Genomic DNA, 13,247 nt, shown 5'->3' with positions numbered 1-13,247 from the left:
ACTCAAAGAGCTGTTAGCTCCCTCTCACTCCTATTTCGTCTTTACTTTGTTAACAGACATTGTCAAACTAGCTATACACTGGTTTAGCCAAGAGGCAAACACTCATTCATCCACCCATATACATCCACCCGCCCACCCAGTCATGTATTGTTTTATCCATTCATTCACTACTTTCTGAGCACCTGTTCTGCAATGACCACAGAGCGTTGTGGTGTTATGGAGAACAGAAAGATGAGTCAAAGGAGCTAAGCCGCCCCTCCAGAAATGAGGCCATATGTAAAGATAACGCCCAGGCAAAGCAGAAAATTATGCGTGCCTGATAAGATAGTATAAAGGGCTGTGAGAGGTCACAGGAGAGAGGAGTCACTCCTGCTGGGGTGTCAAGAGGGGAAAATAAAAAGGTTTTCTTAGAGGAGGAAGTGTATAAGGCAGGCCTTGAAAGATGCCCGGTTTGAGATCATGCAAAAACTAAAAGAGGGATCTTTGAAAGAGACAGCAGCATGAGGGAAACTGGAGACGCGGGGAAGCACTGGGTCTGTCTGGGGACCGCAAATATGGCTGAACCGTGGAGCTCATGAGGTTGAGACTGGTTTGGGGCAGGAGGGTGGGGGCCAGATTTGTAGATGCCTTGAATTTAGACTAGGGGATTCCGAATGTATTCTGTGGGCAACTAGGGCTATGGAATGCTTAGAAACATTTTTTAAAACAAAGAAGTGGGCTTCCCTGGTGGCGCAGTGGTTGAGAGTCCTTCTGCCGATGCAGGGGACACAGGTTCGTATCCTGGTCCGGGAAGATCCCACGTGCCGCGGAGCGGCTGGGCCTGTGAGCCATGGCCACAGAGCCTGCACGTCCAGAGCCTGTACTCCCCAACGGGAGAGGCCACAGCAGTGAGAGGCCCACGTACCACAAAAAAAAAACACAAAAAAACAAAGAAGTGATGGATCCAAGCAGTGCTTTGGGAAAATGAATCAGGCTGCAGCCTGGGAGATGGAATAGACAAGAGGCGGTCCACAGAGAGACCAGCCAGGAAGTTACAGCAGTAGTTCAGGCAGGGGATTGTGAGGCTCTAGACTTGGGCCTGGGGCCGAAGATGGAAAGGGCCAAGTGGGAGGAATCCTAGAGGTAGAATGTGCAAAACAGAACTTGATCTGGAGACAGCCCCCCCCCACCCCCCCTCACCGCTGAGGAGGAACAATGACAGGCAATGACAGGAGAGGGGGAAGCAATGAGTTCACTTCTTGCCAGTTGAGGATGAGGTGGGGTCAGTAGCTGGCAACAGAAATTTGGGAGCCATTTGAGCTAGAGGTGGTAGTCTGCCCCATGAGGTTGCCGAGGGAGAAAGAAGGTCAAAAACCAGCATCCTGGGAAATACTAGGAGACTAGAAGAAAAAGGGAGCTGGAGATGGCATGAAAGGGAGGGGGAAGACTAGATGGCCAGGTCCGTGAGGGGCTGGGAGTGTATCCAGTGATTCTTTGTATTTTCAGTAAATGACCTAATACACAGTAAGTGTGCCATAAACATTGAGAGAGAGTTGCAGGAGGGATAGGGGGGTTGAGAAAGAATGTCATGAAGCCAGGAGTCCATTGCCCAGAGAAGGCAAGACATGCAGAAAGGAGTGACAGCTCGCCAGTTTGGATGTCAAGCCCTGGTGGCTTCTGAGAGCGTCTGCAGAGGAATCCTGAGGCCTCCTTGTTAGGGATAGGGGTGGGGAGAGGTGGCCAGGGTGTACAGGCAGGGGGAGGGGCACTTCCAAGAAGTGTGACAGAAGGGTAGGAGGGGGTTAGGAGAGTTACTTTGCAGGAGGTGAGCTTGGCTGAAGGTTTTTTTTTTTTTTTTGCTGTACGAGGGCCTCTCACTGTTGTGGCCTCTCCCGTTGCGGACCACAGGCTCTGGACGCGCAGGCTCAGCGGCCGTGGCTCACGGGCCCAGCCGCTCCGCGGCACGTGGGATCCTCCCAGACCGGGGCGCGAACCCGCGTCCCCTGCATCAGCAGGCGGACTCTCAACCACTGCGCCACCAGGGAAGCCCCGGCTGAAGGTTTTTTAGGAAAAGGGAGACCTGAACACATTTGTAGGTAGTGGAGAGTGAGGAGTAGAGAAGAATAAATTGTGGCTGCAGGAGAGGGGGGCACTTGAGGGAGGGAGGTCCCAGCAGGGGAACGGGAGAGGGATTGGGTCCAGGCCCACGTGAAGGACTACTTTTGGAAAGAAAGCCCAAGCTTCCCTGAAAAGAGAGGAAAGGGAAAGTTGGGTAACTGCAATCTGGGGGCTTTTGGAGCGGGCCGATTGGGAGGCTTCTATTTTCCCAGGAAAAGTGAGAGATACGGTCATATACAGACCCTACAGGTGGGTTAGGCAGAGGCTGAAGAGAGTAGAAAGGACTGGAACAGTTGCGGGGGAGGGTGCGGGGTGGGGCAGTGTGGAGCAGGGGTTGGGGGGAGAATGGAGAGCTTCTACGTGTCCTGGAGCCTCAGGCTGAACCTGGAGGTGGCCCAGGCACCCTGCCCTCGAACACCAGTTGCGGGTGGGTACAGAGTGAGGTAATGACTGCCTCTCAGAGTGGTCACTGCCCAGGGAGGGAGAGGAGGGGGTCCAAGATGAGCCAGGTCACAGGTTACAAGGTCTTGCACTGAGACCCCCACTCGCCTGTGCACGAACACTGTCCCACAGACGCAGCCACTCGGAAAGACGATTCAGAATAATGATGTCCCTGCTCTGTCCCCTGCCCCTTCTTCTCCACAGCTGTCCACAGCCCCGTGCTCATCCCCTGGGCTGGGTCTCCTCGCCTTCTGTCCTGAGCCACATTCCTTCAGGAACCTGCACACCAGCGCCTGGTGTGTTAGCACGCTGCGGAAATTGTTAATGTCTTACCCTTCCAGGGACGTGGCATTTTAATTTGGGGCTAACCTTAAGGAGTGAAGGTCTTACTCGTTAAATATTAAGCCAGCAGGGAAAATGTTTTGGGGTGGAGTAGGAGTGTGGGATCGGGGGAGAGGGAGAGAGGGAGACGGGGAGGGAGGGAGGGAAGGGGGAAAGGGGGGAGGGGAAAGAAAGGGAGAGAGAGTGTTCTTGCCTTCTGCCAAATCACATCACGCCCCGCAAACGCTTACTCCACCCACTCGTAGCCCCTCCCCCAAAGCCAATTTCCTCGCGCGTCCGCACCCATGCACACCCCTCGTTTCTGCACGTGCGCTCCCAGGCCCGGGCCGCCTCCCGTGGACACACCGAGAGGGCAGACTGCAGCAGGAAGGGAGGGCGCAAAGGGAGGAAAGGGAAAGAGCTGAGGAGGAAGGCCAGCCCAGGTGGCGGAAGGGCCATCTCAGCTGCCCCGGAGGCGCCCAGTTCTTCCAACTCGGACCCACCCTCCCCCAGCTGTGCAGCCGCGCCTTATCTGAGCCCCCAGCCGGGCCCCACCTCACGCCGCCCGCCCCGTCTCCATGGCAACAAGAGCCGCTCGGCCCTGATGATAAGGCCCGCCCACCCATTCCCATGGGCGCCCGCTACAGGTAGGGGCTGAGCCGGCCTTGGCTCCCTGGACTTGTGGAAATGAAGGCTCAACCGGTAGAACCGCAGCCTGGTATCCTCTAGTCCAGCTTCCCCCCCTGTTCTAAACCAACCATCACTTGCTCTGGGCCAGGGACTTTCACACATCCTCTCTAGCTTCACCAAAGCTCATGTCTCCCAATTAGGAGATGAAAATGTGGTTGAGAGATTGACCTGCGCCCCCCATGCCTCGGCCCATTGAAGCCAACCTGGAATTCCTATCCAGGTCTGTCTCAGGTCAAAGCCAATGAATGCTCTTTTCAATGGGTCCCCAAAGATCTCACTTTAATCTGAACTTGGGATTTGGGGTCCCGTGTGCTAACCTTATACCGTGGAGCCACCAGAATCCTGCTTCGTTGGACTGGCCTGTGGACAAGGAGCAGAGAGGCTGGGGGACGCGGGCTCTGTGCCCTGGGGCAGGGACAAGCCAGGCTGGAGGCCGGCCTTGCAGCTAGTAAATGAGTTGCGAAATGGCTGAGCTGGCCCCGTGGGCTGGGGTCAGGTGGGCAAGCATTCTGCCTCCCTCCTTTTTCACCAGTTTCATTCATAGTGTGCCTGCCTGCCTTGTGCCTCCGAGTCCCATCTCGCTCTTTCTGCTTTCCATTCCCTTTTTCTTTCCTTTCTTCATCTTTCTTCCCTTGGCTCTGCTTCCCTTTCACCCTCTCTCCCTCCCGGCCCCACCCCCGCAGTTACTGTGGCAACAACTCAATGCCAGAAATAAAGGCAGGATCCAGCTAGGTCACCAGTTCCCAAAACAGCATACCAGGGTGGAGAGGGGAAGGGTGGCTGGGAGTGGACCAGCCCAACAGGGGAGGCCCCCGGCATACCCTGAGGGTGGGGCCTGTGTCTGTGTGTGGGTGGGGAGGGGGCACCCACAATCGCCCCCAATATCGCCCTGCTCCCGGCTGGTGGCTCATCAGAACATCTCTTAAACTCTGCCAAGCCTGTGCCTGCGCCTTTTCTAACACTGATGAAACACCCACTCCCCTCCTCTCATTTTATCCTTCTCCCGCATCCCCATTTTTAAGCCCTGCTCTATCGGCTAGGACTAGGGTTGGGGTTCCTCTAATGCCAACCCTGAACAGCACCCTCTCACACTCTGGTGAAGCATCAGGCAGGGGCAGGTGGGCCCAGGATCAGGGTCCCAGCCTGGGAACCCACCTGCTCCAGGCCCTGCTCCCCATTTGCTTCTGATGACAGCAGGAGCAGGCCCGGGCGCCCCCTTCCTCCCCCCCCCCCCCACAAATATGCATCTCATCACACAGTTTCTCTTAGCACTCTTGCTTGGGTTTCTGTATCCTCTCTCTACACACCCCCTGAAGAGGGCCCTCTTTCTGTATCCCCCCTCCCAGCCCCTCAGGCTTGCTTGGTCCTCAGCTTGTTCCTGCTCTGGTCTCTACTTATAGCTGGTCCTGTTGGTGGGTTGTGGTGTCACTTGTACAAGTTGATTGATAGGGCTGGGGGAGATGCAAGGCAGATTGCCTCCCAAATTCAGCTTTCTGAATCCTGGGGGCGTCCCTATTCTGGTCGTTACACACAAGCATGAGCTCTGAACGAGGAATTCCTCAGACCTGCACCCCCAGGTGGACAGGCTGGCCCCGGCGTTGGACATGTGGCCGTAGCGAGGCCAGCAGCACGGAGGCCAGCCTCCCCCGCGGGCATAGGCACTTCACCCACACAGGCAGCCCCTGCTGAAACACGGTTGCAGAATGCACACCCCCGCTCTCCCAGCGAGGCACCCCCCACGCTGACACGTGGTGCCTTTGACACCCACTCACGCCACCCACCGATCCTCCCCTTGGCTCCGGTCCTCCACGCTCACAGCCACCCACCCCACGTGCTGACACCCCATCCCCGGCACAGAGAGCCCACTTACCCATCCCGTGGGTGCTTCCCGGGCCCCACCCCTTCCCAAAGCAAGACTGCCTGCCTTCTCCTACACTGTCCCTGCTCCCCTGCCTCTGGCAACCCAGTGCCCTGGGAAAGAACCACCAGGTGTGCCTGCCCGGGAAAGGGCGCCTGGCCTGCCAGGCCAAGGGAGGGGCAGAGCTAGCAAGGAGGCTCCTTGATCCTTAGAGGCCTGCGTGTCTGCTCGGCCCCCAGCCCCTGCAAGCACTTCAACAGCCGGCACCAGGAGAGCATCGTGGTCAGGCCTGTGGCCATGACCTGCCACCCAGCCTCATTCTACATTTGGTCCTCACCCCAGCCTGCCTAGCTAAGGGCTAGAAGGAGGCTCCTCGGGCCCCTCCCCGCAAGGAGCAGTCCCCACACCAATGGCATTCAGGCCTCTGAGTGAACTGCTCCCCCCCCACCACCACCACAAGAGCATCTGTGGCACGGTGGCGGGAGACAGGCAACGCCCCCTCCCCTTCCACCACTCAGCAAAATGGCACAGCTCTCCAGCCTACCCAAGGCGGAGCCTCCACCCCCATCACTTGGACTTCTGACCAGCACAGCTAGGGGAAGGGGTCCCTGGGTGGCAGCATGTGACACCCCAGCCCCTCTTCCCCGAATCAGAAGGAGGTTGGGTCAGATCAAATCCACCTAGTCCCAGCGTCCGGCTCATTCTCCCACGGAACGAGGGGCCATAGCTGACACCCCACCCCCCACCCCGGGATCCCTGCCACCACCCAGAGCCTCACTTCTAGGCAGGCGTAGTGGCCAAAGTGCCCACAGAGGGGAAGAGAGGGGGACACCCTGCCACCTACCTCTTCCCGGACAGGGTGGCCCAGATGCTCTGAGGCCCCAGGGCGGGGTCAGGGGTAGGCGCACATCCGGGGGCTGCGGCTTCTCCTCAGAGCCCAGGTAACAGGCGGCTCTTCCAGGAACCCAGCGTGCTTTCCCAGAGCACAAATAACAAGAAAAAAAGCCGGCTTGCGGTGGGTGAGTGGGTGGGCAGCCGGCGAAGGAGGGGACTTACCCTTCTGGGCCCCCACCCCCTCGCCGCCACCCTGCTTCTCCGCGGTGTGCAATCCCAGGGCCGGGTGTGTGCGCCGGGGGGCAGGCCAGGCGGGGCGGGTGGGCGGGCGGCCAGGTGGGCGGGCCGCTGGCTCCCACCCACCCCCTGCACCCTCCCCACCTCCAGCTGATAGCGTGTGGCCGCTGGCCTGCGGGTGTGTGTTTGTGTGTCTGCTCTTCCACCTCGCTTGCTGCAGCTCAATCCATTTCAAACAAGAGGACCATTAACGGCATCATGACGAAGCAAAATCGGAAGCGGACTCTCGGCCAGCCGCTGGCCTTTTTCCCTTTCCCACACCCACCCCCAACCCTGCAACACACGCTCACACACACAGCCCCTCCAGCCTCCTAAACAGCCAGAGTTGGAGTCAGGGGGAAGGGGCTCTACTGATTAACAGAGGGGTGACAACACCCGGTTTCCCCAAGCACCTGTACCTCCCACTCATCACCTTCCAGCACCACAGAGGCCTCTGGGGTGCCTGCCTCCCTGGGGCGCTAAAGCGCATAGATGGTGAGGGGCAGGGGTGTGGGTCAGATTCCAGAATTGGTTACCCAAGGATTAACCCTCACCCGGGGAGGATAGAATGGGAGGATTCGAGAAACCAGGTCCTCAGCACAAGAGACCAGACCGGGTTGGCCCTTGGGTAAGCCAAATCCCCCAAGGACAGAGCCCAGTGCTGGTGAGTGGGAAGGACCCCAATCTCTCTCCAGGGTGGGGTCTTCAAAAGAGAAGTTCTCACCAGGTGATGTCCAGGTCCCAGCACTGAACTACAGCAATGTCTCTGGGAAACCCTCCACGACTCCAGGCCCCTGTCATTGGCCTTCTGGTTCCCTCTGGGCTTAGAGCAGAACCTGGTTCATTTGTGACCCCGGGGAGAGGGGGAGGGAGCCCGGCCAGCTGACCCTGGCCCCAGCCCGGCCTCCTCTCCACCTCTGTGCAGACTTGCCTAACTAGGCAGCCCTTACTGTTGCCCTGGTAACCACTGCACACAGCTGGTCAGCTGATGGTATCAGCTGTCAGTTGGGGAAATCTAGAATCTGGGGAGGGGGCTCTGGGGTATCTGAATGGAAAATCACAGCGGGGAGAGTCTTGAGAGGACAGGTGAGAGTGTGCCCTGGGACCTCTTTCTCAAAGAGAAGAGGACAGGAGAGGACGGGTAGGGACAGGAAGGGGGGGATGTGTCTGGGTTAGTGGGAGACAGAGAAGAATGAATCCTGAAGGATGGACTCCAGAAATAAAGGAGAAATGAAAAAGGCAGGTAGCCAAGTGGCTGAGGAAGAGTGGAAAGAATCTGGGCTTAGCTGCTGGATGTGGGAGAGAAACACAGGATCCATCGAACCATGAAAAAAAAGGCCAGGAGATAATGCAGGAGGAGGTGCACTTTTGATGTGGCAGGAGCGGGCCACAGCCTTAGCAGAGAGGAACCAGGCCTTTCTGGACAACCAGCCCGGCCTCTCAGCTTTCTGTCCCTTCAACCCCACCCTTATTGCCCTGTCCCCACCCTCGTGCTGCACAGCCTCCCTCCCCCTCTCCCTGAGACCAAGTGCCAGGTAGCCCTTCAGAATTCCTGATTTTTCCCACTATCTCGGTTTCTTCCGTTTTCATGCGCCACCCCGCCCCCCACCAAGACCCCATTCCAGGGTATTTGCCTTCCGGTGCAAGGGTCCCCAGAGGCAGGGCTGGAATGAGTGGTTGCCAGGAAGGACAGCTGTAGACAGGGGTCTGGAATGAGGTGGCTCAGGAGTAATGGATGGGAGTCGCTGGGCTGGGAGGAGGGGAGCATTCCTCAGGGAAACAAGCACTCTGGATAGAGTGGGGAAGCCTAGGGGAGAGGGCAGGGGGAGGGGGAGGGAGGGGGTCTGCGGTACCTTCAAGGGCCTGGGGCGTGGGGCTCGGCAGCTTCCTCGGTGACATACACCTCCATCCCTCAGCGCATCTCCTCTCCGCCTCCCGTTGCCAAGACAACCTGCCGGCTCAGCCGAGGAGGCAGCAGCAGCAGGGAGGGGGGAGGAGGCGGCTGTAGCTCCTACGGCCTCTTCTTCAGCAATGGAGGGAGGGGGCCTCGGTGCTGGGGTGGGGGTGAAGGAGCTTCAGGAGCCGGGGCTCCCACTGCGCGCCCCCCCAATCTCCCCTTCCCTCTCCTTCCGTAACACTCTGGGATTGGCTCCTGGGGCGGCCTCCGGAGAACCTTAATTCAGGGCCAGATAGCAGGCCAGTCTTGGGAGGCACTGGGCCACGTCCCCCATTCCAGAAAGCTCAGCGTGGAGCTGGGAAGAGCGATAGGAACAAGGGAGGGATGGCTCCTGTTGAAGGGTCGGAGGGTGGTTTCTGGCAGGAAGGAGAAGCCCTGGGTGTGGCTAGCCGTGGGCTGAGAAGTCTCCCCCCACCTCTGCTGTCTCTGAGCACCTCCTCCCACTCCCAAAGCCTCTCATTCCCCTGACCTGAGGCAGGTCAGGCCTGGGACAGCACTCTTCCAGCCCCGCAAGGCCCATTCCCACTGCTCTCACTCCACAGGCATGTCCTCCAGGGGCGGGAGGGCACCTTGGGCAGAGCCGTCCCCTCAAGCCAGCCCTGGGACCCAGGGGACTGCAGAGTTAGGGCCCCCTCTGTCGACCTGAAGCTTGGTAGCTGTCAAGGTCATTCCTTGCTGAGGGATCCTGATGCCTGTGTGTGTGTGTGTGTGTGTGTGTGTGTGTGTGTGTGTGTTGGGAGGGGCGTGTGAGGGCACAGCCAGGCCAGAAGACCCTTCCCTCACCTGCCAGGCTCTGCCTCCCCCTCATCTTTGGCCTCGCCCTATGAGGAGACTTACTTGGCCTCTAGCCCCCTCCTCCTGGGAAGACCCCAGACTCCTCAAGGCCAGCTGAACGGTCGGTCTTCCCCCACTGCTTGCCTGCCACCCCAATAGGCTGGGAGGACGGGGGAGGCAAAAGCTTCCCCGCCGGCAGCAGGCAACACTGAATACCAGGTGCCTGTGAGCCCAGGCCCCGGGGTGGGCTTCCCGGGCACGGCTTGGCCGCACCCCACCCAGCAGGCTGCTAACAGGACAAGCGTACCTTTAGGCTCAGGAGTGCCTTCAGGCTCGAGGATGGGTACCTGCGTCCACAGCAGGGGCCTGGGGCTCCTGCCCCTCTCAGGCGGGTGGTCCCAGGCCCAGGATACCTAGTTCTTGGCTCTTTTCCCCAGCAAGGTCACTGCTGCCAGATGTCCTGACCAGACGCTGGCCCTGCTGCCTGTCCCCTCCCCAGGGGCTGTGCGTAGGTTTCTCTGTCCTCTCTCTGTCTCACTCCAATGCCCCTGCCCCGCCCCCTGCACTGACCTGCCCGGGGAGGTCTAAACATTAACTCCTGGAGAGGCTGACTGGGCACCTGTGCACCTAAGAAGGGACAGTGACAGAGAACTGGGCCAGCAGAACAAAAGGAAGGACGAGGGCCTCCAAGTGACCCTTTCCCATCAGTTTGGATGACACGTCCCCCTACCTCTGATCACTGGACTGTCTGACTCCTGGACCCCAGAGCCTCAGCCCCAGCAGCTGCACCAGACCAGCCTCTCCCCCCGAACCCCAATCCCACAATTGCATCTGGTCACCCCCCTTCTTGAAGGCCCTCACTGTCTCCTCCTGTCACAGCAGAGACCCAGCTCTCCATAATGTGGCCCAATCCTTTCCTGCCACTTCTGGCTGCAAACTTTCAGTGCTAGCCAAGCCGATCGACTCACGCTCCCATTCCCACAACAGACCTCACATTTTCCTGCCTTGAAGCCCTTCTTCCCATGCTGTTTTCACTCTCAATATTGCCCCCTGGTGGGTCTTCTTTGCTGAGGGAAATCCTGCTCCTATCTTCAAGGTCAAGCAAACCCCAGCCCTTCCCAGTGCCCCTGCCCCACGTACATCCCAGAACCCACCGTGCCTGGCTGAAGAGTGGAGAACATCCCACTCGAGGTGTTAAAGACAGGCGAGAGGGCTTCCCTGGTGGCGCAGTGGTTAGGAATCCGCCTGCCAATGCAGGGGACACGGGTTCGAGCCCTGGTCCAGGAAGATCCCACATGCCGCGGGGCAACTAAGCCCGTGTGCCATGACTGCTGAGCCTGTGCTCTAGAGCCCGCGAGCCACAACTACCGAAGCCCGAGGGCCTAGAGGACATGCTCCGCAACAAGAGAAGCCACCGCAATGAGAAGCCTGCGTACGCACTGCAACGAAGAGTAGCCCCTGCTCGCCGCAGCTAGAGAAAGCCCACACCCAGCAACGAAGACCCAATGCAAACAAACAAAAAAAGAGACAGGCGAGAATCTGGACTGTGATCTTGGATGAGTTAACATCTCTGCATCTGAGCCTGCCCACACACAACATGGGAACAATCTCACCCCGCAAAATGAGGGGCTCCATGTGAGCACACCTTGCACGCTGCCTGGCACGTCTCTGGAGCTCAGTACACAGCAGTGTCCTTATTTCCTCCCCTTTCACTCTTTGGGGAGGTACCAAATGCTGCTTTGCTATCTTAGGGGTAAGAGACAGATTTCCAAAAGTCCTCAAAAGAACTGCCTTTTTATGGGTTGATCCCCCCCAATTAAATTTCAAGTGTCTTGAGAGCTTGATAGGGGATGACACACTATCTTGTCCATCTTTTTTATTAACTGAACGGCTAGCACATGGTCATACATTGTAGGGAATCCACAAATATTTGGATTAACTGCTTAGGACCCCTCCTGCCCAAGTCCTCCTAAGGATGGAGCTTGGAGGCAGGATTCTTCTGGCTTCTCATCCTACCTCTATCTTCAGGGACCACAGGGTGCTGGGCCAATGGCCAACGACTTCTTTCTGGGTCTTCAGCTGGTTTATCTCCTCAAGAAATACTTATTCTGTGTAACGTACTGTGCTGGGTACTATGGGAGGCGCAAAGACTGACTAGTCCTACATCTGAGGCCTTTGCTGTCCAGCGGAACCATGACACGAGCATAGATAAGTACAGTTCTGGACGAGCTGTGATATGAGCCTTAAGGCCAGGGCAAGTCAGTGGCCGGAGGGGCTGGGGGCAGCAGAGACGGCCAGTACCCCTGGGAGAGTGAGGGGTGTCTGTAGAGCCGAGGACAGGGCTGTGGTGTGGACGTGCCAGCATTCTGGAGAAGTGCAGTGGGAAACTCATGAGCAAAGATGGGCCCAGCAGGACTTCCCTGGCGGTCCAGTGGTTAGGACTCCGCGCTTCCACTGCAGAGGGCAGGGGTTTGATCCCTGGTTGGGGAACTAAGATCCCACAAGCCTCGTGGTGTGGCCAGAAAAAAAAAAAAAAAAAAAAAAGATGGGCCCAGAGTGTCTTTTGGACTGCAAGGGTTGCAGTTTTGCCAGCGTTCTTGAGGGGAGCTGGAGGGACAGGGTTAGCGGGGGGGGGGGGGGGGCCTTGGCAGGACTGGGCGGGGGTTTGAAAGCCATGCTGAGTCTGTTAGTGATGGCGTGACTCAGGCAGAGCTGTGGTTAGGTAAGGTGAGCTGAACAAACTATGTGATGTGCTGAGGGGTGTGTGTGCGTGTATGTCAGGAGGGAGAAAGACCACTGAGAGGGCTATAGCATTCATTGAGACAGATCCCAGTGAGGTCCGGCCATGGCGCAGGGTTCCAGAATTTGGAGGAGAAAGCAGTCGTGTGAAAGCGGGTGACAGCTGACATGCTGGTTTGCTCAGGGAGAGGAGAGAGTGACAGAGATCTCGGGGCACGTTTCTGTGAAGAGGGGCCAGGAAAGAGAAGAGTCCGCGAGCCGGAGAGAAGGAAGAAAGGACCGCCTAGGGCAGGTGAGGGAGGAAAGAGCTTCAAGGACAGGTGGTCCTCGCAGCTGTCCAGGGCTGTGAGGCTGAGGCTGGGTGACTGGGAAGTCACAGCCAGCGGAGTCTGAGGGACAGGGTTGAATAGAGAGACGTGGCGATGGCTAAAATGTGAATGGATTCCCGCCCCCCGCCACCGCCCCGACTTCCTGCTTCGGCTCCCCTCTGCCTCATCTGGTCGTTTGGAGGACAGGACAGAGAAGGCAGGATCTATATGTAGGCTATTCTTAGCCAGAGTTCTTGGCAATCCTAAACAGGCATAGGATTTGAGAAACGCTGCTACTGCCGCCGACCTCCCCGTCACACCCTCCCTGAAATGGATGTGTTCAACTCACCCTAAGTCTTCCCGCACTGTGTCCATCCCTACCCGCACACCTGCTTGGAGCTTTAGGGCGCCCCAAAGCAACCATCAGAGGTCCACGGGAAGCCTCCTTCCTGCCACACACACAGATACTTTAAATCCCACCCCCCCCATTCCATTATTAGAGACCCATTCCTTTGCCTTCTTCCTTTTAGCATCTTCGAAATCACCACCAGGTAGGAGGGAATGAGCTGAAGAGACTTTCCCAGAGCATGAAGAGGCACCCTGGGTACGGAGCCTTGAAGCACCAGCAGCTGGAGGACCCAAGGCCACAAGCGGGCGTCAGAGCTGCCGGGCTCGGGCTGGGGGTGGGGCAAGGGCCCCGTCTGAGATGGCACAGGCCTCCAGAGCGGCCTTCCTCTCTCACCCTTCCCCGTCCTCTGTCCCTCCCTGCCAGGTCTCACCTCAAAAAGCAAGAAAGGAAACAGTGAGGGCTTTCTGGAGCCGGCCCCCAGAGGCCTGTCTGTGCTGGGGAGGTCAAAGGGAGGGAGGGAGGGGCCGGAGAAAGGCAGAGAAGAAAGGGGAGGCGAGACAAAGGGCCCCATCCACCTTTGAAGCTGTCTCTAACCCGAGCCGG

General features: G+C 58.2%; 1 protein-coding gene across 14 annotated transcripts in view; it reads right to left on the bottom strand.

The window, feature by feature from the left end:
- The window catches only part of DMTN (dematin actin binding protein), a 30,498-nt gene that overhangs the window by 15,893 nt on the left and 1,358 nt on the right, over positions 1–13,247 (bottom strand). For 2 of the 14 annotated variants that reach the window (XR_010841627.1, XR_010841629.1), the window contains exons 1-2: positions 8,371–8,484; positions 6,252–6,380 (exon numbers count right to left, since the gene is read on the bottom strand). The exons of 3 other annotated variants lie outside the window; for them this stretch is intronic. Coding sequence is in view for 1 of the 11 variants with exons in the window: in XM_067039833.1 (XP_066895934.1) it covers positions 6,252–6,380; positions 8,371–8,416 (175 nt within the window). In the remaining 10 variants the exon portion in view is untranslated. Of the gene's footprint in view, positions 1–6,251; positions 6,381–8,370; positions 8,784–13,247 lie in introns of those variants that run through there. 9 more of the 14 variants (XR_010841626.1, XM_067039833.1, XR_010841632.1 and 6 more) reach the window with 7 other exon arrangements.

The sequence above is a fragment of the Kogia breviceps genome, chromosome 8 (genome assembly GCF_026419965.1).
Source record: "Kogia breviceps isolate mKogBre1 chromosome 8, mKogBre1 haplotype 1, whole genome shotgun sequence".
NCBI lineage: Eukaryota > Metazoa > Chordata > Mammalia > Artiodactyla > Physeteridae > Kogia > Kogia breviceps.
The sequence above is the reverse complement of the archived record's forward strand: the minus strand, read 5'-3'. Positions and strand labels throughout refer to the sequence as shown.